Source organism: Fusarium falciforme, chromosome 11 (genome assembly GCF_026873545.1).
Source record: "Fusarium falciforme chromosome 11, complete sequence".
In the NCBI taxonomy this organism is placed as follows: Eukaryota; Fungi; Ascomycota; class Sordariomycetes; order Hypocreales; family Nectriaceae; genus Fusarium; species Fusarium falciforme.
Window position 1 is genome coordinate 343620 of NC_070554.1, and position 26279 is coordinate 369898.

Sequence of the window (26279 nt, forward strand, 5' to 3'; positions counted from 1 at the left end):
CAAGAATACCAAGTCGTGCATCGCCATTGTCTTGTGTTCAACATTTATGGACTGAAGGCGTCCCCCTCGCTTGTCATAGATCTTGATAATCTTATCATAATCATATTCATATTCATCATCGTGACGATATGAGCGGTATGCAAAACGGCTTCCGTCTTGAAGGGACACAATTGAATGGCGACGGGCCGCCTTTGGGAGTATCTGGGCGCAGGCCTTCTCTGTCAAGTCCCAGATCTTTACTAGGCAATCGTATGAGCCAGAGACCAAAATTTCTCCAGAAACGAATGCGAGAGAACCGATGCGATCATTGTGAGCTTTTATGCCCCAGAGGCAATCACCGCTTGTGACATCCCAAACCCTCATCTCCCCAGAAGGATAACCTGATGCCAATCGCTGATTATCGGAGGAGAAATACATCGAGATTGGGGTTTCGCAATCAACCATTTGAAGCCGCTGTCCTGTGCCTAGATCCCATAGTATTATTACCCTTGACGAGGCTGATGCTAGAAGTTTTCCATTAGGGGAGAAGGCGAGAACAGTGATTATGCTCTCGTGGCCTATTAATTCCCTAATGCGGCGTCCTGTGTTGGTATCCAGGAGCTGAATTACTCCTTTGATGGAACACACTGCGAGATGTTCCCCGTTTGGTGCAAAGCTGGCCTTCCCGGCCGAATCGGTGAACCCGATTGAATGGGTCATGTCGCTCCAGCCAATGTTGTAGATTTCGACAGTATCATCGTCGAGTCGCACAAAACGGTTTCCATTCGGTGAGATGACCACCTTGCAGGTGCGATGCTCCTCATACAAGTCAAGTTTCAAAACGCACGCACCCCAATTTTGTCCCATCCTTGGCTTCATAACTAGCCAACTTGGCTCCTCGTGTGTGAAGAGTTTTCTTATCATGCTTCCAGTGGGACTGAACACGAGCGCTGAAGCATAGAGCTGGAGTGGTGCTTCCAAAATGATCTCCAAGTGCGAGTAGACGAATCGCCAGGCATCGTTGACAAGATCGGTGAGACCTGAAACGTCACTATGACGCTGCTGAAATATTAGATATTATCTCTCGCCATCTTAAATCCTTGCGTACTCACAATCATGCCTCGAAGCCTCTGAATCTTGTCTGGCCCATGGTCCATGAAATTTTGCAGGCTGAATGCTTCAAGCCAGTACAAGTATTTCTCTCTGAGGAACTTGTCAATGGCCTTGTCATCAGAGGTGTCTCTGCCCCCTTGAAGTTGTTCCAGATGGTCGATCCAATAAAGGATAGCATACTTCAGCGGACAAAGGGGGTCGGGATCCGGTCGCGTGATGTCCTTGATGGAAACTCCTGGGGACTTCAATCCATAAATATCTCTTCGAAGGGCTTTCAGAGCTTCCAATGAGCGTCTGAACAGAACGTGATGATGCTCTTGTGTGCCAGAAGGAAATATGGTGTCTTTTCCGTTGCCAACCAGGAAATCTTGGGCCGACTGGTGCACGAAGTAGATGACATCTTCTTGAATGGTAAGAAATGATCCGCATTCTCCGATTAGATCCCTCAAAGCCTCTGAGCTGTAGGCCTCGAGTTCGGGCACAAGAGTCCGCAACTCATCCAGCGACAGGGGCCGATACGCGACACAAGCGATACCAAGGATCTCTCGGCAGAGCTCTGAGTAGTCTGAGTCCACGATCTGCTCGAGCATGCGCTTATACAAGTCGTTGAGTCCGGTGCGTAGATGATCGAGCTTGGACAATGTCTCCCATGGTTTGACAACCGGGCGAGCAAGCTCTTTGCACACCAAGGCCACCCATAGAAACGTGTCGTTTGCACCGAGAAGAAGTCTTTGAAGGACTTCTTCTTTAGTTTGCTCGTCGTACTGCTTGATGCGCGCCAGCTCGTCAGTTTTGTATCGGACAAAGGTCTCCACAGCCCGGGATATGGAATTCTTGTTCAACTCGAGCGAAACCGCGATCTTGTCGGCAGAACGAAGTTGCCCTTCGATGACGGGCCAGTTACGGCTCGAAACGATCCACTTTGCGCTGAATGACTCCGAGAGTTCGATGATCAAGTCAATGAGCTCTTCTCTCTCAACGACACCGTCTCTTTGGTAAGAGCACTCATCCAGGGCGTCGACAACCAAGACCGCAGTTTGCAGGCATGGCTTTTGAAGCATGCTCTCCAAGATGGCTTTGAGGCTGAAAAAGTCCTCGAAGCACTTCTTGCCTTCCATGTCGTATGCTTCTCGAACACAAGGCATCAGCATTGGCTGCTTCTTGCAAAGAAGCCACACGAGACCTCGGAGAACTGAGATAGCACTGCGAAGATGGTCCTGAGTTGCCTGACAGAAAAAGTACGACAAAGACTGTGAGGATTCCTTCTCTAGCTCATCGATTATGCCGCAGAGCAACGTCGTTTTGCCCTTGCCTGGGTCGCCTTTGATCCAGAGCAATCGGCGGTCTGGGTCGCCCCGGAACCCCTGGAAGTCATCGTGGTCGAGAATCCATCGGTATGAATCCTTGAGGAGGCCACCTTTCGTCTTCTCCAGCCTTTTTTTATCCGTTTGCGGGTTCACAATGTGTAGGTCCTTGAGGCACTCGTTGTCCTTTTCGTCGTAGTGCATCTTTAACAAGCCTCGTGTCTGCTCGTTGACAGCTGACTCGACCCCTCCCACAGCCGACGTGACAGCTTGAACATCCAGACGCAAATGTCATAACTTGTCGTCGATACAAGCAAGTCGTGATTTGAGAACTTCAGAGTTCTTTTGCTTGACCTTTTCACGAATGGCCTCCTCGGCCTTCTTGATCGAGTCGACCTTTTCCTGCCAGTCATCGACCTTGACGAGGTCCCTGACGAGAACAGCAGCCCAGTGCTTGTTGTACAGACACACACTCTGCATCTGGTACACAAGTAGTTTCTTGTATAGGCTGGCGATGTGCTTTTCGAGCAATTCTTGCAGTTTGATGGTGGATTCGTCGGCCCCTCCATGAACGTTGTGATGCCCACCCATGCAACCGCAGCAGTTGGCTCAGACTTGACCGCCAACGCCACAAAGTCCCTGATGTTCTTGATGGGTTGCATTCCCTCTTTGATCTTCTCTTTCACCTTGGCCTCTTTCTCGGTCTTTTCCAACCCTTTGTCGACTAGTTGCTTCATCTGGTCTTGCCTAGCACCCGCATCTTGCTTGATCACATTGGTCGAGGCTCCATCGAGTGTAGCAGGGTTATCATCACCAAGCTGAACAGAGAGGATCTTCTCGTAGGCTTCGACTAAGCGTGGCTCATCTTCTTTGACCCTGTCGTAGGCGCTATTCCAAATTCGAGTTCGAATTGGATCATTCGGGGCGGTAACGGACGGAACGACCAGCGACGCCTGAGGTTCTGGGGCGATTGGGGCAGGGGCGGATGATGAGGGTCCGGGCTGAGACGGCGCTAGATGAGACGGCGTATCCTGGCGCGTCCCACCAGATGGAGATGGTGATCTGCTGCTGCGTTTGGGTCGCAACGCTTGGAGCCATTTGGGCGCCATGGTCGGCGCAAGGGTTTCTTTCTTTGCACTAGGAGAGAAGGAATGTCACAGAGGATTTCCAGCTGAAGAAAAGATGCGGGGTTTTCAACCAACAGTCCTCGATACGGTTGTTTGAGAATCAGGCTATGAAGACCATCGCTTCGAGCAGCCACAATCTTGGCTGGCCAATATTGGGAGTAATAGTGGATCTAAACACTGCGTTTGTGGAATATGATTTGAGAGGCGGCCAACCAGCAACCTCAATGTGCAGCCTATCAGGCCTTCAACGTGGCTCTGCCCATCGCCTGCGTGCTTTGAGCGTTAAGAGAGGCCTCAATCTGACTCCATGGGGTTCCGTAGGAGGCCGGATTTGAGCCGAGCCTAATAATTTGACATATCCCATGGGCCGAGGTCTTCCAAGTGATGCTTCGGGAGAACAGTACCAAGATTATACCTAGCTGGACAAGGAAGTTGCTTAGCTATCAATAAGATAAAGTGGGACAGGAAGGAGATCCATTAAGGCTTAAAGCATGTTAAGATTAAGGTTCCCGTGAACACGTGCGCGCCGTTATGCTAAACTCTACTCTCACTGCAAAAAGAACAATCGCTCCTGTCACGATCGCTGTATAGATATTTCGCCATGACTAGCTCACGGATAGCATGGCTGGTTAGAGTTGGAGGATCCATCACGCCCCAGTAAGGCAAAAAAAAGAACTTGATCACGCTGGGGATCGAACCCAGAATCTTCTGATTCGTAGTCAGACGCCTTGCCATTGGGCCACGCGACCGATAGGTCAAGGGTTCAATATTTGCATTCAGGAAGTGTCGCCGGGGAGTCTAGTCGCACTCTCGGAGTGATTCACACAGACAGCAACTGTCAGGACACGAGACTTAGAGGCAGTTCATACCAACAGTATCACGAGTTTAGAGAAATTGCATGATTGAGCTAACTGAATTTGCTTTAACACTGCAGAACTACCGCTGCCCTTCCCTTTTTGGCTGACCTTACCACTCCAATGCTCCCTTGTCCTTACTACAAGCCACCCCAGAGCAGAACCCCATGTCCACCTCAGTCACATCCTTATCCCCACTCAAGACCTGTTGAGCAGGCCGAATCTCCTTCTTGGCCGCTTCCTCAAGTTTGTGGTGCTGATTCAAAAACTTTCTTACCTGGCTTTGGAAGTAAAGAGGGCCCTGCTCCATCTTGGGATGCATCTCTCCGTTGATGAAGACACCGGCGTTGAGATTCTTTTGGGCGTTGTTGCACAGCCACTTATCTTCGTTCAGAATCCTCTTGAACATCTCGTCGATTTTCTTAAAGTCATCATCACTGGCGTTCTTGTGTCGGTAGACTTCGTATTCCATCGAGCAGTGGTTAGCTGATGTTGGAACACATCTCATCATGTAAAAGAAGTGCGGTCTGTGTTGGTTAGCCACATCATCAAAGTAGACATTCAATACTTACGACACAGTCATGCATGCGTTGGGGAAATAGTAGTTGCTGACAATTTTCAGGCCCTCCTCTTCCTGCTTTGTCGTGGTATTGGCAAAATGCTCAATGTTTCCACCCTTGGGCTCAACCTTGTAGGCCGAAAGATCCGCAACCGAACCAGCATCGGGATGAGCCGTCTTGCAATGGTAGCACTCGTTGTAGTTGTCGGCCAAAGTCTTCCAGTTGTAGTCGCCGCTCATCCCCCAGGTATGGTCAAAGTGATAGTCCTCAAAGTTGAAGGACTCATGTCGCCACATCTGGTCAATCTTGTTGAAATCCTGAGACCAGGCCTCGGGCTTCTTAGAGGCGTCCAGGTTCACCCAGATGAAACCTTTCGCATCTTCATGGACATGAATAGGAAAGAGGCCATTATTGGCCTTGTCGAACCCTTTCATGTCGAGATATCCGGGTGCCTTGGCGAGCTGGCCGTTCAGGCCATACGACCACCCGTGGTATTTGCACGAGAGCACACTAGACTGGCCTTGTTCTTTGGTGACAATGGGAAACGCCCTGTGTCGACAAATGTTGTGGAACCCGTTGATATTGCCATCCTTATTCTTGACGAGGAAGAACTGAAAGCCAGCTTCTTCATATCGTATCCACGATCCGCTTTCTGGGAACCGGAGCCTATGTGTCACCAGAATCCATTTCTTGGAGAAGATGGCTCTTCTCTCAAGCTCGTAGATCTCTTGGGAACAATACCAAGAGGCTGGCAGTGCTCGAGTTGTCGTGGTGAAAGAGTTTCGCCCGGCCGCACTCTTCTCGGCCGAGATGGCTTTCTTGAGAAGTTTGACTACCAAGGCCAAGACGGCGGCAAATGCAGCGACAGCCGGAAGGCTGCTGCTGTCGAAAGAAAGAGAAGTGATGGGAGTCATGGTTGAAGGTGGCAGGAATGGGAGGTGGCGATGGCTTGTTCTCGATGGATAGACAGTATATTCACCTGCAACCAAAGCATTGAATGACAGGGGCCTTTTATGTCCCATATCTACTTAGACATGCCGAGGAAGTCGTTTCAATTGTAGCTATGCGAAGCGTCGAGGTATCATGATCCCGGTCATGTGAGCGGAAGCTCAGTCTCAAAGGATACGACACATGTCAGAGGTGGGATTCACACGGAATAGCCGGGCGGAATCCGTGACAGATCCCGGGGGTTAGCCGGAACTTACTGATAGGGGCCAAAGGTTCTCCGCAGTGATAGTAGCAACAGCGAGGTTGTTCAAGAGAACCAACCTCGGTAAACACTACTTAATATCTTGCCAGGGAACAGACTAGGGTGACAGGTCAACAACATCTTCATTATCCCACCCAGTCAGATAGGGCTTGAGAATGCAATTTGAGCTATCTACCGTCTGTTCTGTCGCGCACACCAATTCTCGCAGCTCACAGATTACTCATGTCCCACCAGTCCAAGTCGGTAATAGGGTTCGTGCTCATACGCATCATCTGCTCCCAAGGCCCCCACAATAGATCTAGACTGTTCCTATCAAACCCCATTTCCTCAATAGAACCGGAAGGGACCACATGTCTTTGTTCCTGCAAAGACTCTTTTGTACGGTGCTCCGTACTGAGACCATCCGATCTTGACGGTAGCCATTCAGGAGGTGACGCATAGTGTGCTGTGGACTCCCTCATATCAGTTGGAGAGGAGTGTATCTCAGACTCATTCGTCGCCCTGTACTCATCATCATTGAACCCAGTTTCACAAAGATCTTTGTCGTTTGATGCGTCACCGGGGTAGGCTGGGAAATGTGGAGCGGCGATATCCATGATCATCCACATCAATGACTTTTTCGCTGCAACCGGAGTTGCTTCCGCTTCCTTCCCGTTCGATGCACTAACAAGATCAATGAAGTGCTCCAAGGCGCGTGACTGTTAAAAAGTGTCAGCCAAAAACTCGCTTCGACGCCTGAGCAGAAGGACCAACCATCGTCACGCAAAGCGGCCAATGTGCTGCCATCTGGACAATCAGTCCCTGACAGATCTCCAAGTTGCCTGTAGCCGAGTTCTTCAAGGTATCGTCATTGCTGCGCGTCCAGTACAAGTGTAATGTCCCAGCGATAGCCGCCGCCTGGGCAAAGAACGGGTCTGCCAGATCGAGGCCCTTCTCGTTAGCAACCCTTATCAATCGGGAGATCCACGTGCAATGGCGGAGAGCCTTCTCAAACGATCCTCTCCAGAACGTGTTGGACCCAAGTCTCTGCTTGGAGGACTCGGGCGAGTACAGAAACGGGTGATTCAGAACGCAGTGAATGGCGTGGTAGGTCACCTGCAGCCTGAGCCATGGTAGCCAGTCCGCTCGGTTGTCTTGGACCTCTTGGGGAGAACGTTCCGGGAAGTTTACCATATTATAACTCAGTGAGACTGGAAACGACGTCTCGAATTCCAGAAGATCTGAGCATAGTGTGGAGTAGTCCGAGGTCGGCTGCCAGGGAGCCCTAATTGCGTCTTCAAAGCACCGCGATATATAGAGTCTGACCGCTCCCCATAGACTACTAATTCTCGCAGAATGGGACCAAATGTGTGGGAGAGTCTGCACTCCTTCAGGCCGAGATTGTTGAGGGAAAGGGGAACATGTCACAGAATTTTTCCATGTTTGAATAGTCGAGTAGTTCGGGCATTGCGCGTCCGCAGAAGAAGAGGGGGCGAGAACTGGTAGCCCGTAGCATGCATCTAAAAGGTTGATGCTCCAAAATAGTTTCGAGTGCTCGTCAGTGGTCGAAGAGTTATTCTGACCTTGGTGCCCGAGGTTCAGGTACTGCAAAATATTCTTTGCTAGCGTGGTGTTGAGGCCAGCCAGAGGTATATCGCCAGCTGTTCAGGGTTAGCAGCTACCATTCTTTTGGGGCTTGTTACCTGCAAATGAGATTGAAAAAGGCCAACAGGCACAAAGCTTGGACACTCTGCAAGTCAACAGTCCCTTCAGCGACCTTAAGCATGACCAGTCTTCGGGCGGTGTTCCCATAAAATATTGGACTCCTCAAGCCGGTGTCGGAGAATCCGGCGTCACCATAGGTCACACTCAAGGCCAGGATGACGCAGATAAGCTCCACGCTGGAGTCTGGCGTTGGTGGGGACTCGGTGTCAAACAACCATAGTGGTTGGCGATGTATTCGTGTGAAGTAGATTTCGATTGCCCTTGTGATGGTCTCTCTCGATAGTCTAATCCAAGGACATTAGTTGGTGTCTATCTAATGAACCGGAAGGGAACTCACAGTGATGTGGGGGATGCGTAGACTGACGATGGCGAAGAGGCCAATGTGGTTGACCCTGCACCGAGGGCTGAACAGGGGGTAACATCTTGTGTCCCCAGGGGGCTATAATGCGTCGTTAGAGCATGGCCCATGTATCCACTCCCGTTTTGCCCCATATACTATGCCTGTCTTGACGTACTCTACCCTGCTTATGATCCTATCGAGCTTCTCTTCTAGCTGGGTGAGGCGGTTCGCCTAATACCGTCAATGAGAGAACATTCCACAACGATAAGATCAACTGTACCACTCTCCTCTCAACTCCCGCTGCAGCCTGTCCACTGTACTCTCCATCTGCGTAACAGCAAGCTTGGCCAAGTCGGGTGCAAGCTGAGCATCTTGGCTTCTGGCCCGGACAGCGTATCTTCTTTCGCCTGCAATTGTCGCACGCTTGGGAGACGCGTCTGTAGTTCCGTGCTCTACGTGTGTTCATAGTGTTCTCTGCTTGAACGGGTCAATTCGAAAGTTCAGAGGGTGAAACCATATTCTGGTGGTTGAGGGGATGGACGGAGATTCCGGTCATGTGACCGGGAAGAATCCGTCTCTGTCCCGATCGGGCATGCCAACGCCAGTGGATTGACGCACCGTGAACCACTGACTGACCAGGGAATACGATTGTCAGCCTGTCTCTTTCACCCAGCCGATCAGAGCAAGTTGAGAATACCCTCATTAGGCAGAGTTGCAAACCCATGGCTCAAACTCGTCTGGCAAGGTCTGAACACGACTGAGGCTATCACAACCGGGGATCTTTGGAGGTGTCAAAAGTATGGCCCGAAGAGATCAAGCAAGATGTGTCAAAGAGATAGCCAACTACATCGGGGTCGACCGTAACCACATCGCAGCAGAATGTCACGAATGGCCCGGCGTTGACACGGAATCCCCGCCCGGGCCGAAGTGGGGACGGAGCGGGGACGGAGTGTTCCAGGCCGTAACTCCGTATCGGAGATTAAGTAACAGGCGACGGTGTGCAATTGTCGAGGACCAATCAGGGCTTGAAAGATTGATTCTGCAAGGCCAGTCTCGAACTGAGATGGGATTGTCTAAAAGGGGCATTACGGGCAGTAAAAGAACCGGCCAGATAGGACTCGATTCATCATCAAGAAAACTGGTCAACTGGAGCGACATGCATCAGTGAATGAGACTTCGTCTAGTGCCCAGGGCCCTGGTCGTGACCTCAACGCTCCTTGTTGTCATTGTATCCATACTCATGCTTAATCATGGAATCAATAATTTCATTTCCCTCCTCGATGCTGGCCGGGTCCACTACCAGACGCTTGTCAGCGATGCTTGAGGGGAAAATTGTTCACTGAATTCACTTCCAAGACCACAGCTGTACTGAAAAGTGGGGCGGTCTCCCCAGCCATCCTTGACGACTCTGTATCGGGAGGGGGGTTTCCTGCCGGAGCTGGCTGTGCCTGCGCTCGTGGAGGCGGAGCCGTTGGTGCTTTGGCTATTCGTCGATTGGCTGGTTTTTTGAGAAGGCATGGTGGCGGACGTAGTAGGTTGGTAGCAAAAGAGAATTAGGTACTATCCTCGTGTCACCAAATGTCAAATGGACGTTGAAGGTACACGGTTTTATCAATCAACCGGGATTGAGGGACCAGGAGCAGCGGTGAATCCCGCTGAGCACGTGCTCTGCACTTCGGTGATTGGCTCTCGTCGTTCAACACCACACTTGGGGCGAGCTTGGGCTTAAACTGGGTTGGTGATAGTGGCATGTCATTAGTGCTACAGCGGCGTTCCGTTCAACCCCGGACTCTTCGTTGGACTTGTTGATGTCGCTCTCGGCGAAGAGCGCGGGCTCGTTTTCGGCTTTCTGAACTTGGTCGTCATCACTCTCGACCGTGTTACCGCTCTCGCTGTCATCTTCATCTTCACTGTCCTCGATGACTATCTAATGACACGAGTTAGCTTTTCACAATTACTCATGTCCTTATCATACCGACATACCACCGCTTTGTCGACGATATCGTCTTTGGGCTCAGCAGGAACTTTGAGGCGCACCCATGAACAACAACGAAGAAAAGGCTTCAGACTGAGGGAGTTGGAACTCTAGTTGGAGGGCCACTGCGCCTCGTCGTCTGGAGAGAGACTCAGAGCAAAGTCTTTCTCGAGGTTGGCAGCGCGACGGAAATGCTTCTTGGTGATGAGGTCGGCGAAGGGCTGTGCTGGCTTCGCACAGGCGTACCGCTGGATCTGCCGAGCACGGCAGCGAATGAAGTCAGAAGGCATTCTGTTGGTAGCGGCAAATGGGGAGTTGTGAGCGTCTTGGTAGACACTTGGGCGGTTTTACGGATGAAGTACCAAGAGACGAGGAGGGAGCTACGAGATGGGAACAGGATTGCTGGACTCACAAGTCTATTATGTAGCTCATAGTCATCCTTCATAATGCTAACATCTATGGCAACGCACACATACTTTCTTACCCGTCTTCATTATGCAGTCTCCCTAACTTTCGTTGTCGAGACCCGACGGGAAGCGACATTAGAGCGTGATATAACACGGGAGGGTGAATGAGACACGAAATGGCGCTCACGCTCGAGTAGGCTTTGGCTACTCTGTCAATCCAGGCAACGACCTTTTGGGCGGAAAGCATCATCGTTATAGAAGAGCTTACTGATGCCAAAATGGCTACAGCGAAGCTATTTTTAATTGACGGCCGTATCGCTGAATAACATGCCAACCGTAAACTCCTTTCCCGCCTAGGCATGGTGTACCGCGGCGGCTCGTAGGCAGAGAGATTTAGGACTTTCGAAACATGAGGGAGTTACCAGCCAGGCAAGACTCAAGCGTAATCTCCTCTACTTAGGTCTAACTTGAATTGGCGATTCTTACCGAATGAATGTGAGGGCATGCGTCGCTATGCGTGAGGCTGTGCCCTTTTCTGGTGCCAAGGATGCCGCTGTTACACGGGACAGGGTTGTGTGTTGATGACCTGTCCCACTGACTGTTTAATCAATGGGATTAGCAGGGAAGGAATTGAAATAGATCTCAAGGGAAAATTATATCGCGAGGTTGAAACAGCCATGGAAGACGTGGTTGGTAGTGCAATGTCCAAGTAATCCAACAACACGGTTAACTCGCTTAGTAACGTGTGCAGGCTTCTGACGCTGCGGAATGCCGCAGGCATGAGGGGCTTCTCATTGACCGTTTTATGCCCAATAGTCAAGCAATAGATTTCTGATGAGACTTGCGAATGCCCACCCTTGTGTCGTACCTAGGTATGGAATAAGTGGCGAGAGGTATTGGATGGCTTGGGCTACCCGAGTTGTAGACAGCCAGGTGCCCTAACTATCATTCAGGCGTGATTCATGCTGAAATAAGGGAGTGAGGCCCTGTAGGCTAGTGCCTGGGCGCCCGGCCAACATTACCTATGGATCCATGGATGGCCACCCATCCACCGTGCTCTGTAGCTGTCAGCTAGCGCAAGCATGAGTTTTGGCATACTTATCGATACAAGTTGTGAGTTGCAGTAGGTTAACGAGTCGAAAACAGTGTGGCATGGCCTGATTATAACTGGTTATCTCGCTATCGAGATATGTGACGTGGATGTGTACCCTGACCTGACCATCATGCCGTGGAGGCACAAGACTGAGATTCGGTGGGAAGCTGATGATAATAGCAAAGTGAGTGATGAGCGGGTTAGCGAATTCTCGCCATGGTGCAATACCTGGTTGGCTGTTCCACGCTGGACGCCACCCGAATGTGGATGGCTAGGAACGAGCGACGAGGTAAGCCACAGGCCAATGAGCAACAGGAGAAGATGAGCAGTAGGTGAATGAGCGGTAGGCGAATCCGGCCCTGAATACAGAGTACGTATCTACTCGATAAGCTCACGTTACTGTTCACCCTAGATACTTTGCGGTATTGATTGCTGCTTTTGACAGAGCGAATAAGATAGAGCACATGGATTTCGTCCCCCCCTGGTTTTCACATGCCTGTCGAAAAGTGAATCTCTAATTGGAGAGATCTTTATATCCCACCTCCACTCAGAGGTATTATTCCATAGAGATCCTTGGTTTTGACAGGCATGCGAAAACCAGGGGGGGGGACGATATCCAGGTGCTTTATCTTAACTGTCCATGCTGCGAGGCCCCTTGTTCAGCTCTGGGTTTCGTGATCTGCTGAACCAGATATGCTGCGCATTATTTCAACCCTCTTTGCAGCAGCCACTGGCTGCCTTTCGAGGCAACCGAGCACTGCCCCTCCCTGCTTGTGGCGCTTGGCGAGGGTAGGATATGCAGCCACTTCGAAGTTGCTCTGCGCAATCACAGAGCGATGAGCGAGAGCTTGATGGAACATTTCGCTAATAACATTACGGAGTAGAGGCTAAGACATTCGATAACACATAATTATGCAGTTATGTCGGTTTGTCTTTTCAAAAAGCAGGCTGCGAGAAATTGGCCCAATTTCGAACTTTTCCCCTCACATTCTTACTGTGGCCGTTTATCACCAGAAAGCAATCAGCGCGATGTTTAATGCAAACATCCACTTCCCACAAGCGGTGCTGCTCCTCCTTATACGGGGAGTGGCAGCCGCCGAAGACTCAAGCGAGTTTACATTGAATCTCTTCACTGATATTGCTCCGTAAGTTATCAGGCCTTCCGCCAGACACCCACTGATATCTGGCTGCAGGATCCTTGCACTGTTTGGGGAGCAATTTGCCCAACAGTATCTCAGCCAAAGCTTCACTTGGCGCGATCACTTGATTTTTGCCTGCGTTCCGCTCGGTATCATTGCAGCCCTTTCGGGCGCCATTCGCACCCGAGGCCCCAGACTCGCCCGGTCGTTCATCGGCCGTGCCCGAGAAAGCCTAGCTACCGTCGAAATTGACCTCATGTCATCGGTATCTCATGAGGTGTGTGAGATGTTCAACGGGAGTGGCATTGTCCGGACGATGGGACGATCTACGCTTGCTCAGATCATCATTTTGCCAGATGTGTATGATGCCGTCCAGAGAGGCATCTCCAATGATCCATCATGTGGTATCCATACGCTCCAGACGGCACTCCAGTCTAGGGAGTGGGAAATTCCGCCCATGGAGAGGTCCAATGAGTTAGAGCTGGTCACCTTCAGGGATGCCGTCCGGAGAGGCGACTCCGATCATCCATCATGTGGTATTTATGCGCTCCAGACGGCACACCAGTCTAGGGAGCGGGAAATTCCGCCCATGGAGAGGTCCAGTGAGTTAGCGTTGGTCACCTTCAGGTGTGCCATCAGTGAGCTAACAGACGTCTTTACCAGAGTATCAAAGCAAAACCTACCGACGACTTCAAAGACTGATAAACCCCGAGGACGCAATAGAAAACCAAAGCAATCAGCCGGGAGCGCCACTCGATCCAAAATGCCCACCAAACCTTCAGCTGAACGTCTCAACCGGCCAGTCCTCCCGCGTAAGGAAGGACGCCGAACTTTTTACGGCTTCCACCACTGCGGTTGCTCTCCAGCTCTCATTAGTTGCCATTGCCGCTGTTGTGACATATCATGGCCCTACTAGCAAAGCGGTCGGGGTTGAGAACAACCTCTATGGATTTCCTTGTTACGTTGCTGGGTCTGCCCTTCTCTGCATTGGAATGGCCATCTGCTCTGCTGCTATCGAGAGCAGCACCGACGAGTATGTATGGACGCGCTCGACAGGGGGGAACATTCCAGAAGACGAAAGAGACTCGCAATCAACTCGTGACCCATACATCATGTGGATTCAGCAACCTCAAAGCGTCGGTGAGCAGGCTTTCGAATCTTATGCCATTCTTGGAGGTTCAAAGCCGTATATCATTACATCATCCCGCAGCAACGACCTTTGGACTGCAGAGACTTCTCAAGGGGGGTCCAGCGATGTGAACCAAGGCAGGAGGAGGTGGTGGGAGGGAGTTACTCTCGTCGGGGTTCTCCTTGGATCTGCGGGATTCATTGTTCAATTCATTGGTCTACGAGGACTTCCATGGCCTGTAGCCGTGTCCCAACTGCTGGCTACTGTTTTCATGGCACTCGTCAGGGCTCTGATCCGACGTGGAGTTGGGATAATCCCCTTGGCCTGTCCAGCGCTACCAGGCTACGAGCTTGATTTCCTTGCAGCCGAAATTGTCGTCTACCCCGAATTTCGCGAGTTCAAGGATGGTGAGCCATCAAATGGGGACTTGAGAGACAGGAATCTGAGTGACGTGTGTCGATGGAAAGTGCTGACAGCAAATGAAAAGGCTAGATTGACAGCTCCTTCAAACCTGGACTCAAAAGGATCAGAAGACGACACAGACTCAATTCTTAATCTGGAAAACGACACAAGACCAACACAAGGCTCAGGCGCCGAGCCTCGTCAGAAAAGCTCCAGCCAACAGCTTGTAAAAGTCCGTGAGAGATTGGCGGACCTGTGCAAATGGAAAACCGCCGTGTCTGAAATGGCAGTTGTTTTAGCGCAGTCGGTTGAGCATTTCATGGAAATCTTCTTCGAGGAGAAAACTTCGGAAGATGGCCTCAGGGATGGCCAGTTAGATAAGATCCTATGGGCAACCAAAACCAGCAATCCCGATCCTAACGGTGGCGATGATGCAGAGGAGACAGTGGTTCACATTGAAAGGAAGAATGGCACATGGGTCGCCGAGCTGGGGAAGATTGAGGCGATAATGTCGCTTTGGATGGCTAGCATTGAGGCACAACCGGTTGTGGAACAGAGTAAGGCAACTGACAACCGTTCAGATACAGGAAAGGGGGATTGGAGACGATCTGGCGGCGCCAAGGTCAAGTTTCGGAGGATTGTCGGCGATTGGAGAGGCAAGACCATTGATCATTCATTGAAGCGAGATATCTCGTGGTGGATTAGTAACGACATTGCCTTAGAATGCGAAGATGAGCACGAGGCCTCTCACCAAGGTGTGAACAAGGACTCGAGCCTCTTGATAGGGTTCGATATGCCCTTGCAAGGTCAGGTGCTGTGGTCACGATCAATCAACCCATAGCCACTAATAGGTTGCTCTAGGGAACTCACAACCTCACCACACGAGTGAACGGAGAATGATTCACTCATCGACTGCAGAACTGCCACACATCATGGCGCAACACCTGTTTACAAGTTTCATCTGGGCCGCCACGGAACACATGTCAAAGAACATTTTACACCAGGGAGAACCAAACGTCCCCGAATTCGTCAAGCTCGATCCAGCCACCGAGTTTGACCCGGACAACTTAATTTCCAACTGGTATAAGCCGCGCCTGAGCCATCCTAGACTATCACAGGCGGTAAAGGGGATAGAATCATGGGGGCTTGGGACGGTAAACGACATTCTCTTGTGCATGATCCCAGCCCTCGGCTTTAGGGACTTGCTCCCTAACGAGGTAGTCCTTGGACTCATGCCATCAATCCCCGAGGGGATTCGGCAACACGGATGCCAGGAAATGACACATCTGTACAGAAAACTGCTAGCACGATGCAGTAGCCGAGATGGCGAGTGTTTCGTGACAGCGGTATTGTTGGAAACGATCGAGTTTATACTTATCGCCTCGGAAAGTCTTGCGTTGATCGACACACTTAGAAGCCTTTTAGTTGACATTGCTGAGAAGTTTCCACGCACACTGAAGCATCTAGCATTGGGATTTCATCTGCAGGGTCGCGCACAAAAGCTCCGTCAGGTTTTCAGGCGTTGTGGGTTCCGCCATAGTCTTGCGGAAGCCCTCGTACCATCCAGCAACACCATGGTGAGGCAGCCCTCTTCTGGCTTTCGAGAGGCTTGTGGGTTCCAAGCCTGGCATTTTGAGGCTTTGGACAGAAGTTATACGATCCTGAATGACCCTGGTGGTAAGCTCTACCTGGCTACACATCCCCTCGAGATTGAAAAGTGCCTCCAAGCTAACTATTTTAGTTTCTCACAGGGCATCGCCCGACATATTTGGATGGACTCCGTTACACTATGCTATAACTGCCCCGCCTCAAGAGCATCCTGAAATCGCAAGATATGTCGGTAGGGGAACTCTGACTCCGGGGGTGGAGGCATATTCGTGCCTAGACAAATCTCATCGGAGCCCCTTTCATATTGCGGCTTCTTTCGGTCACCTAGAATTTCTCACCGCATGCTTCGACTGTGTTGAGACAGATGCAGATACCCGAAAGGATGCCCTGAAGGCAGGCGGATTGGACGGCAAGACCCCATTGCATCTCGCAGTTGAGGGACAACACTTGGACTGCGTCGAGCTGTTGCTAAAGCACCTGTCGCCTAGCCAAGCCGACATCTGGGGACGGCATCCTATCCATGTCGCAGCCCTTGGGCGGAGCTATGAGATTGGAAGAAGACTGTTGGCCCATTTTCCTCAAGCTTTTCATGTCGACAACCTCGGCAACACCCCATTGACCTACCTTCTGAGGAATGAGAACGATGAGACAGTGGACCAGGGTCGTACCGACTTTGCCAAAGAACTCATGGCAACATGGACCGCGGCCAAGGCCGACGACGACAGCGGAAACTATCACCTTCACTATGCGGCTGCATTCTCGGATGAGGATGAAATTGAGAATCTCGTAAAAGATTTGGGAAACGTCAACATCCCAAACAGACAAGGCCAGACGCCGCTCCATCTGGCCGCCCTCGAGGGTAGGGCAGCAGCTGCAAGGAAGCTGATCAGTCTGGGGGCCCAGGTCGGAAGCATTGATGACAAAGGCTGGAATGCATTGCATTACGCAGCAGGCTGCCGCGACGCTGAACGTGACCTGGTATCCCTGATCTTGAATGCTGGAAGAGACACGATCAAGGCTACCAATAAGAAGTCGCTCAGAACACCCCTACACATTGCAGCTGCAGCGGGCAATGCATCGGCTGCAATGCTTCTGGTCTCTGAAGGCGTTGAGTCCAGCGTCAGCGACAAGGATGGAGATACAGCACTGCAGCTGGCATTGAAGCACAATCGGCAAGAGACGCTTGACAAATTGCTCTCCTGTGGTGAGGTACTTAACGGCTGGCGGGAGCGTGGTCCGGATGGCTTCCAAGATCTTGATTTGGCTATCAGGCATTGCAACACGAAATGTCTCAGTACCGCCCTTCTTCATGCGGCGACGAATATGCCGATGCGGATCTATGGGTTGAAAGCCATGGTTACTGACCGAAAGTGGGAACTTGAGGATGCTGACTTGTTCAACCGTGTCTTCAAGAGCATTCCAGAGATGGAGCTATCAATCCTGGACCTCGATGTTCTCATTCAAATGTCCCTCACGGTGAGCAGTAGCGACGCTATTCATCAAGCGTGGAGCTCCAGACGCAACGATCTGGGAGCATTGAAACGGGACCCGTGGGCACTACACTTCCTTGCCCAGCATGGCGATACAGCCACTCTTGCACAGCTGCTGGAAGCCGAGGCAGATGCTTTGCGCCTGGACAAGGATGATTGGATCCCATCAGACGTCGCTGATAGTTACGGCCAGACCGCGGCGGGCGACCTTTTGAGGGATCACCTAGCAAAGACCGACATTGGACGACCCGACAAGCCGTCGTATCATGTCCCAGCAACTATTCGTGATATATACCAGGACCCTGACATCACTATCAGAGGTGCCCGTGACGGGTTGGATATCTCGGTCGCTCTGACTAACCCGGGGCTCTCATCTGCTGTTTTCCGCACCCAAGAATGCATACCGCCTAATGCTAAACACTTTTACTTTGAGGCTGGGACGTGGATCAAGAATGAAAGCGGGTGCGTATTTACATCGATGATTCTAAGGATTTAACCAAGTTCTCAACGATCTTGGTGTTTGCATTTACTAACACGGTGTAGTAAACTCTACGTCGGATTCTGCACCGCCGACCTACCACGCGACAAACTACCCGGGCAACACCCTGGTTCCTGGTCCTACGAGATTTCGACTGCGACCTTGACTGCCTGGGCACTCAGGGAGAAGGACGCCAGCAGCCAGACCATCGAGTCTTGGGGACAACGTCTCAACGTGGGATGCGGGCTGAACATGCTCACCGGTGAAGGTTTCGTAACCCTGAATGGGAATCGGCTGAACTCAGGTAAATAACATGTCTGATTATCGATTACCAAGCTAATTTGCTCTTAGAAACCGTCTTCCACAAGCACAAATTCTTCGTGGGCAAAGTTTATCCTTGCGTGGCCTTTTCCACTCACAAGCTGAGAGGTTGCTTGGGGGCTCGTGTTCTTTTCTCACCGTCCCCAACAATCCGATTTCGTTATGTGGGACCGTACTCTTGAAGTTAGGTGATGTTTCGTTGGTTTCATGCGAAGTGGTTCAATTCTCATGTTTGGTATTTCCGTCTAACCGTTATGCCGTGCACTGTGACGGTTTCTAATCCTTATTTCTCACTGTACGATCATGTCTTCTGTGCCTCGGTTCACGTTCATTCTCCAAGTGTCGCTTGTTGAAGTTCTTGTTAACGACTGGGCTATTGTGCTTATTCAACGCCATGTGTTGGCCAATGGGCTGGCAGACTCAGATGGCCGTGAATTATTCTGCCTTGCTGCCTGTAACTAGCGCGCCCCGCCCCATCACGGCTTTGCTGGAACGATTACGTTGCGTGAATAGATCGCCACCTGCTTGACCGTTAGGATAAAGAGAAGAAAGTCCCGTCTCTTGGAAGCGGGCTCCGAGCTTGGCGTCTAAACATGTCAACCATCACTTCTCGCTTGGCCTTTGCCTCTGTTGTCTCCGAAGCCGAAGGTGCAGACATTGAGGACACCTACATCTCTCTCGACAGTCGACAGATCCGGCTTCTAACGCTCGAACCTGGGAAATACGGCGACGAGATTGTAGGCCATCTCGAAATAGTTGACCTCAAGGACGAGCCCATCTTTGAAGCTCTGTCCTATTGTTGGGGTGATAGAACTGATGTTTGCGAGATCACTGTCGATGAGCACAAGGTTTGCGTTACGAGGAACCTGTACGGAGCTCTTCAGAGACTGAGATATGAGACCGTTACCCGTCAAGTCTGGGCCGATGCCATTTGCATCAATCAGGAAGATGACGTCGAAAAGGCACACCAGGTCAACTTGATGAAAGATATCTTTACGAGAGCTTCAGGGACCACGTTATTTATCGGCGACTACCGAGACGACGCAACGTCTTCCACACCATTCAGCACAGAGGTCGAACCAGAAACCCAGGCTGGAGTCGAGAATGCGATTTCCCTCATCCGCAAGCTGGCTGACGATTGCCACATCTTCTATCTCGACTTCAACACCGATGCCAGCTCTCTACCAGACAATTCATTCCAAGCCTGGTACAAAGCCACCGAATCCATACGCTCCCTTGTCACCCAGCCCTGGTGGTCCCGCATGTGGACTGTCCAAGAAGCTGTCCTACCAGCTGACCCAACCGTGCAATACGGGGCCATCAAGCTGAGTTGGATGGTCTTCAGCCAGGCTGTGGATAACATGTTCGGGCACTTTCAAAAAAGGTGCTGCAACATGAAGGTCCGAAACGACTTGGCCGAGGAGCCGCCTATTGTCACCTTTTACAATAAGGTCTCGGCTGTTGATCGACGAAGAGAAGATCCGCTGCCACTGAATATGCTCTTGGGCAGATTCCGTGATCGCAAAGCGACTGATGCCAGAGATATGATCTATGGGGTCCTTGGACTTGCGCACGATGAGGCTACCACGGCAGGAATCGAAGCTAATTATACCATCGAGACGGTGCAGTTGTATGCCCGGATAGCTCGCAAGTTGATACAGCTACACGGCGATCTCCGGCCGTTTATGCAAGTCTATCACTTCCAGGGAGATCGTCTTCATGGACTACCGTCATGGGTTCCGGATTATTCTCTCGGCGGCGATTGGGAATACTACTCCGTCGCTTTACTGTACGTTCAGAACTTTTGGAAGCCCGTCGACTTGACCCCATTCAAGCCTTCCGCCGGGGACAACCCTTTGGAGCTGGACGTTTCTGGTATTCTCTTTGACGACATCATAGCTGTTGGTGATTCAGTGACACCTTGTCCGAGGAAGCAGATTATGGATGTGTTTGACAAGTGGGTTGACCTCGTTCGATCTCTCGGTTACTGGAGCTCCCGATATCCCACTCAAGAGGGAACATACGAAGACAACATGTGGATGATACTCTGCCGTGGTCTGATTTGGCTTAACTCGCACGACTACCGAATGGCAACCCACGAAGACAGACAGCTTGTGGAGGAGGAAATACCTACAATTCCAGACGGAAGGCCGGTCAACATTGACCTACAGCTGCTATACTTTCAGCGGTTCTTCATCACGCGCAATGGCTATATGGGCCTGGCATCTCCGAATATTCAAGTCGGAGACACGGTCCATGTTTTGGTTGGCGGAAATACTCCATTCATTATGAGAAAACCTGGACAGGGCCTCAGCGACCAGAGCAACCATTTCTCTCTCGTTTCTGCGGCCTTTGTCCATGGAATCATGCAGGGCGGTCTGTTGCCCAAAGAGGAAGCGCTGGAGTCATTCACGCTTGTTTAGCGCCTTTATTCATAGACACTCTGTCGAATAGCATTGGAGTACTGAGGCTCGAGTGGTATACAATACACGAGAAATACTGCAGTAAGTCCCTGGAGGCGGGTTGGATATATCCTCGACAGCCAGCTCTGGGGCTACAGAGATCATTGTCAATCTGAAGTCTGGCACATATGGGCAATCTTTTTAAGTAACCTAGTTCCTTTATCTTGCCCTTAGAATTCCCACTGCTTCATGAGAGTGTTCTCTTCAATCTCCTTGGCAAAGTTGACCAGGTGGGTCGAATGACACCAGGGCTTAATCTCCTCCTCCTTCCGAATCGTGCCAGAGAAGAAAGTGCACCACTTCAGTCTGGGATGCGCCTCATTGATCTCGGCTCGAGTAGACTCATGAAGCATCTTGCCAAAATCCTTGACGTGAGGATGATATCCCGTGTTGTCGTATGTTGTCGCGAGCTGGATAAGCTGCCCGAAGTATGTAATAGTTCCGTCGACCCCCATGTCTTCATGGCGGATGATGGCTTCAGAGGTTGCCTCGGCTTGATCTTTGGTAGCTCCAATGTCGTTCAGGATGTGGAGAGCTTTGATGCCGCCATAAATGTCAAACGACATGCGGGTCGCAGTGAGATTCTCCTCGGCGGTGCCGATATCATGCAAGAGGCACGTGAGAGCCCAGCTGGAGGGGTTCACGACAGCATACCGTCCAGGGAACTGCTGCTTCGTGATGGCCATTCCTGTATCTGATATTAGTCATGTAAAGATGAGACTGAGTGTTGGATATGTACCGATGTAGTAAACTCGCATCGAGTGGTTGAACGTCTCGGGATGAAGTCGAGCCTTGACATAGTCGACCGTCTTTGCAACGATCGGATCATCCGATGGAAACTTGATGTCTTTGATTGATAAGGGACCGGGTTCATTGATGTAAGGCTTGTCGCCGAAAATAGCTCCCGCATCAGCAGGGGTGCTGGTCCAGCCGTTGGCACCAACTTCGTCTTGAGACATTGTGAAGAGTAAGATGCGGGATTACGAGTTCTGTTGAGATAAGAAGAGGGAATAAATATGATATGAAGAAGAGTCAAAGTTTTATTTGTAGCAGAAGGAAAGATCAGTCAAATCTCCGCATGGTGGCACACATATCAGCAATTCCTGACGTAATGCACTATCCACGTTCACAACGCAGAGAGCTGATGTAATCCGGAGGAGATCTCAAAATTCCCATAGTGATTGACCATTGTCGAACTCAACCGGCCGCCGGGTATTGGCCGCCGACTTGATGTGTCATTACCAAGTGAAAGAATACCTCTTCTCCAATGGTTGAGAGCGGAGAACCCAGTCTCTTGCCGAGAATACACTCGGTGAAAATTTGTCATCGAGATAACCTTTGACGCGGCATGTTATAGCGCGCCCTTATCCTGCGCCCTAGTGTCAAGAGCATGTAAGTATGCGGGAACAAGGAGGTTCTGTTAGTAGTAACCGAGGATAAAAGATGAGGTTGGGATACACACTAGGGCATGACAAAAAGCGTATGCAATATCGTTCTAATCGATCCGTACTAGTTGCAGGAAGTACAGCTAAGCGGATGGGTTGAAGAGCAGATGTGTGACATGCTGAATTGGCTAGTTGATGAGTATTATCTACCTGAGTGTATAACCAGTAAACTGAGCTAAGAAGAATTCTAAAATACTAGATTTGAGCTCAGGTTTGTAGTATAGCAGTTTCCTCTACTTGAAGATTATTAGAATGTAGGATAGCAAGGTGATTCAAGGAAGCATTTAGTAGTGATATCCCTAGAAGGAGAGCCTTTTAAAACATTAACTAGCGTGAGATTTCCTACTAACAACTAGAACCAGACAAGACTGGGATGATACCAGAGTATTTTGGTGTCGATGCTGTTAAGCAAAACTCCATAACTACTGTAGTAATCGGTGCCGTCGGCCTTTTGCCCTCTCCACCCGTCAAAGGAGCCACGGAAGATTACTTTAGCCGCTTGAAAGAGCCAAGGAGCACTTAGAGCACCAATGAATCCAATGTGAGGAAATGGGTGATCTCGTGGTGTACTCATCGAGATGCTACTCTGCTCGCTGGATGTAACCTTCACGGTGATCCGAGCTTGATCAGGTGGCCAAGCCGGCCGAAAGGAAAAGCAGCTGAATCAAGGACAGTGCCTAACAAAGCTCCGCAAAAATAAAGTTTCTATACCATCTTGAAGAGTATTGGCTAGAAGTGGAAAACTCTACGGAGGTCGATGAGAGTGACCAAAGAAGGAAACTGCCAAGTTCATCATGAGGTGTCTTGGGTGGCAATGGGTAATACGTATGGAATGAGGATGACCCCAGCCTGAATGCTTCCCCCGCACTCGATGAGTTGCATCAGGTTAAAATGGAATCGAACAAGGCACTTTGAACTGCCGGCTCCTCGATGACTCGGCTGTTGGCCACGACTGAATGGATTGACGCGGATGCCACTCTACCCTGCAGGCTGGATGTTTCTATTTAGCCGGGGCTTACTATTGGCCATGGTTTCTTGCTAAAAAAGACGGCGGTCAAACCAATCGAAGAGGCAAGGCATGTGCCTGTGACCACCGCCGTGAAGCCATTCACGGCTCTCTCTGATCCACTTAAAAAGATGCTACCTTACACACATACCAGTCGTTTCCTCAATAACCTCGAGGATGCCAATTGCGTGATAGTAAGATTTTTCAGCGCAAGAAAAGAAATACCTGTCCTTGAAACATCTTAGCTCGCAAACCCGAGATCCTCCGATAGGGGTGTTTCATGACGCGCTCTGGCTCCATCTGATCTTTGGCATGTTTCTCCGACTGCAACTTGAAAATTTCTATTTCAGATATACATACGTGATCAATTCCAGGAACATGTATCAGCTTGATGGATCAGGATTCCAGGGAGGTTATTCCCGCCTTGCTGTTGGTCGCTCATATTTCACCGCCAAACATCCCCAGAGCCTCAAGTTACCCCACGAATGAGCTTCAAACAAGCATTTAAACATGCTACAGCACCCACAAGAAGCTCCTGAAGAATTTCTCCAGTGGATAAATTTACCAATCCCGTTTCACAATGAATGGCTGAGATGCAACCCAGCAAGCGCCCACCGTGTGGAGAAGTCTTGTTTCATACAAATAAAGCCAAGATCTCGCCTCGCGTCATTGAATCTACGGAGAATCGGGTCATGTTCCCGTTTCCTGGGGCCACGGGATCTGTTCGAAACGTGGGCATATGACTTGAGGCTCGGAAGATGCACCCGTAGTCCGCGAAGACATGCATCCCATTGGTTGTAGGGAGTATAGCCTGAAGGTGATCGACCACGCCACCGCTGTACATGAAACCTTCCATTGCCTCGGAATAAGACGTGCTCCTATGGGATGTTCTTGGTAGGTGGCATCAATCAAGCCCTTGTCGAGACCTGGTGGCTCTGTTGGGTAATTCGGATCTTCACTCTCCTTGCCAAGTCCCCAAACTTGGTCCCACGTTAAGAATTTTACGTATACTCCGTTACGAATGCGGTTAGTGGTTTTATAGTCGAGGCCTTGGCTATAGAGGCTCAGTTATGCATATCGAAGTTCCTTGTATAGTAGGGGGCTTCACCTTCTCCAAGCACAGATATAAGAAGGGTTTCTGTCCCTAGCTTTATCATTCCTCAGCTCAAAGCAACCAACAGCAACTCGACTCAGCCCAAGATCCTTCACAATGCATCACACCAGCCTTTCTCTCGGTCTCCTCACTGGCCTCCTCGCCGGAGCTGCCAACGCCCACGGCCACGTCAAGTCCATCATCGTCGCAGGCGGCCAGACCTACACTGGTGGTCTTCCCTGGAACGCTCCTGCCGACGCTGTTGGATGGTCTGCTGGTAACCAGGATAACGGCTTTGTGGAACCCAATGCCTTTGGGACCGCCGATATCATCTGCCACAAGAACGGCAAGCCCGCTTCCAACGCTGCCACTGTCGCCGCTGGAGATACTCTCACATTGGTGTGGGATACCTGGCCAGAATCTCACAAGGGTCCTGTCATTGAGTATCTTGCTCCCGTCTCTGGAGACTTCGCGAGCATCAACAAGGCTAGCCTCTCGTGGACCAAAATCTCTGAGAAGGGCCTCATCTCCGGCTCTAGCCCCGGAACCTGGGCTGCTGACCAGCTTATTTCCAACGGGTTCTCTTGGACCGTCACGATCCCCAAGAACCTGAAGCCCGGCAACTATGTTCTCCGCCACGAGATCATCGCTCTTCACTCCGCCGGTCAGGCCAACGGAGCTCAGGCCTACCCCCAGTGCATCAACCTCAAGGTCACCGGCAGCGGTTCCGGTTCCCTCCAGGGCTCAGGCGCTTTCACCACCTTCTACACCCCTCAGGACCCTGGCATCCTCTTCAACCTCTACCAGTCTTTCAGCAGCTACCCCATCCCCGGCCCCGCTGTCAAGACCCCTTAAGCAGGATCAACTCTGGTGTAGTACGACACCTCTTTTCAAGTTGAATGCGCTGGAATCGTGGACTTGAGGGAGCTGCTTGAGCTCAGCTGGTCTTTTTTCTTCTCTCCTCACTAGTTGAATCATTTCAAAGGCATGGTAATGGCCAAGAGCTGTGCCTGCTGGTAAATACTTTGATGTACCCTCAGAATGTCGATGCGAGCAGGATGGATATGCAATTTGGTTGCAGTCTACGGCATAACGGGCATTGTCGCCTCGCAACGCTATGTATATAAGAATGAACAACGTTGAACCCGTTTAATATATGTGCACCGTGACTTAACTCCAATGTCTAAGATCGAACCATGAAATGCGTAGCGGCAGGGGGAAGCTGTCCCTCTCAGACAAAACCCCGTTTTCGGCAGTTGACGAAAGGACTCCCTGCAAGACCGCATGTCGAACCGAACAGTATCATATACAGCGATCCCACGCCGACTTTGCACTTAAACAAGATTTAAAACGCCACTCATGAGTAGTCAGTTTGGATGTCTAGTTGCACCGTATTAACGTCGAGAACATCCTCGTCGTCTTTTCAATATGTGACACTCGACTGCTCTATGGCGAAGATTCATCGACGATGAAGCAGGTGGGTTTTAGTAGTACTTCATTATTTTAAGGCGCTCTCAGCACTAGTCAGCCTCTTACTAAAATATCCATATTCATTGGAACTCTTCTCGGCAAAGAATGGATGTACGTCGAAGGCTGTTCCCAGGAGAGCCATCGATGCAACTATAAGCACTCGGAGAGGTGCGAGTCGGCCGTGCCTAGAGTCAAGCAGTAACCGCTTCTTACAGGGTATCGAGAAGGGTTGTTATTGTTATCATCGATGAGGGCTCTAAAAGAGGCCATCGCCACAACAGTTCAAGACAAAGGTATCAGTATTTACGTGACGGCATCAAAGCCCAACACAAAACACCATAAATTTTAAAACAACGCAATCTAGAAGCTTATATGGCTATATTTGATAGAGAAACCGGGAAGTTATTTGGGAGAGAAAAGCCAGTCCAAAATCCAGAATTGGGGGCTGACAGTCTCAACATCTCGTCCTATTCTACGGTCCTTAGGAGTCACCCTACACCAAACAACCACCGGCTGCCCTAACTTATATCGTCCGCGAAGAGACCATATCAATAGTTCTACATTTAATGG

The 26279-nt window shown here is 50.6% G+C and overlaps 7 protein-coding genes across 7 annotated transcripts; 3 read left to right on the forward strand and 4 right to left on the reverse strand.

Moving 5' to 3' along the window:
- Positions 1-1030: 1030 nt before the first annotated feature.
- NCS54_01304300 (NACHT domain-containing protein) lies at positions 1031-3505 on the reverse strand (the record flags this gene model as incomplete). Its single annotated transcript, XM_053158256.1, has 4 exons — positions 1031-1038; positions 1088-2665; positions 2708-2826; positions 2886-3505. 4 exons carry the CDS (start codon positions 3503-3505, stop codon positions 1031-1033), a joined length of 2325 nt encoding a protein of 774 aa, XP_053014231.1.
- A 984-nt stretch (positions 3506-4489) lies between these two features.
- On the reverse strand, positions 4490-5851 carry NCS54_01304400 (oxygenase subunit alpha; the record flags this gene model as incomplete). The annotated part of the gene is made up of 2 exons (XM_053158257.1): positions 4490-4904; positions 4950-5851. 2 exons carry the CDS (start codon positions 5849-5851, stop codon positions 4490-4492), a joined length of 1317 nt encoding a protein of 438 aa, XP_053014232.1.
- Positions 5852-6356: 505 nt separating this feature from the next.
- Positions 6357-10456, reverse strand: NCS54_01304500 (Hypothetical protein; the record flags this gene model as incomplete). Its single annotated transcript, XM_053158258.1, has 8 exons — positions 6357-6845; positions 6901-7787; positions 7834-8135; positions 8189-8290; positions 8367-8422; positions 9957-10118; positions 10175-10259; positions 10293-10456. The coding sequence occupies 8 exons, from the start codon at positions 10454-10456 to the stop codon at positions 6357-6359; spliced, it is 2247 nt and encodes a 748-aa protein (XP_053014233.1).
- A 2239-nt stretch (positions 10457-12695) lies between these two features.
- Positions 12696-18415, forward strand: NCS54_01304600 (B30.2/SPRY domain-containing protein; the record flags this gene model as incomplete). Its single annotated transcript, XM_053158259.1, has 7 exons — positions 12696-12811; positions 12860-13407; positions 13469-15142; positions 15198-16013; positions 16078-17896; positions 17978-18216; positions 18264-18415. The coding sequence occupies 7 exons, from the start codon at positions 12696-12698 to the stop codon at positions 18413-18415; spliced, it is 5364 nt and encodes a 1787-aa protein (XP_053014234.1).
- Positions 18416-18826: 411 nt separating this feature from the next.
- NCS54_01304700 (HET domain-containing protein) lies at positions 18827-20656 on the forward strand (the record flags this gene model as incomplete). The annotated part of the gene is made up of 1 exon (XM_053158260.1): positions 18827-20656. The coding sequence occupies one exon, from the start codon at positions 18827-18829 to the stop codon at positions 20654-20656; it is 1830 nt and encodes a 609-aa protein (XP_053014235.1).
- Positions 20657-20865: 209 nt separating this feature from the next.
- NCS54_01304800 (HD domain-containing protein) lies at positions 20866-21654 on the reverse strand (the record flags this gene model as incomplete). The annotated part of the gene is made up of 2 exons (XM_053158261.1): positions 20866-21383; positions 21435-21654. 2 exons carry the CDS (start codon positions 21652-21654, stop codon positions 20866-20868), a joined length of 738 nt encoding a protein of 245 aa, XP_053014236.1.
- Positions 21655-24356: 2702 nt separating this feature from the next.
- On the forward strand, positions 24357-25094 carry NCS54_01304900 (Hypothetical protein; the record flags this gene model as incomplete). The annotated part of the gene is made up of 1 exon (XM_053158262.1): positions 24357-25094. The coding sequence occupies one exon, from the start codon at positions 24357-24359 to the stop codon at positions 25092-25094; it is 738 nt and encodes a 245-aa protein (XP_053014237.1).
- Between the last annotated feature and the right edge of the window lie 1185 nt (positions 25095-26279).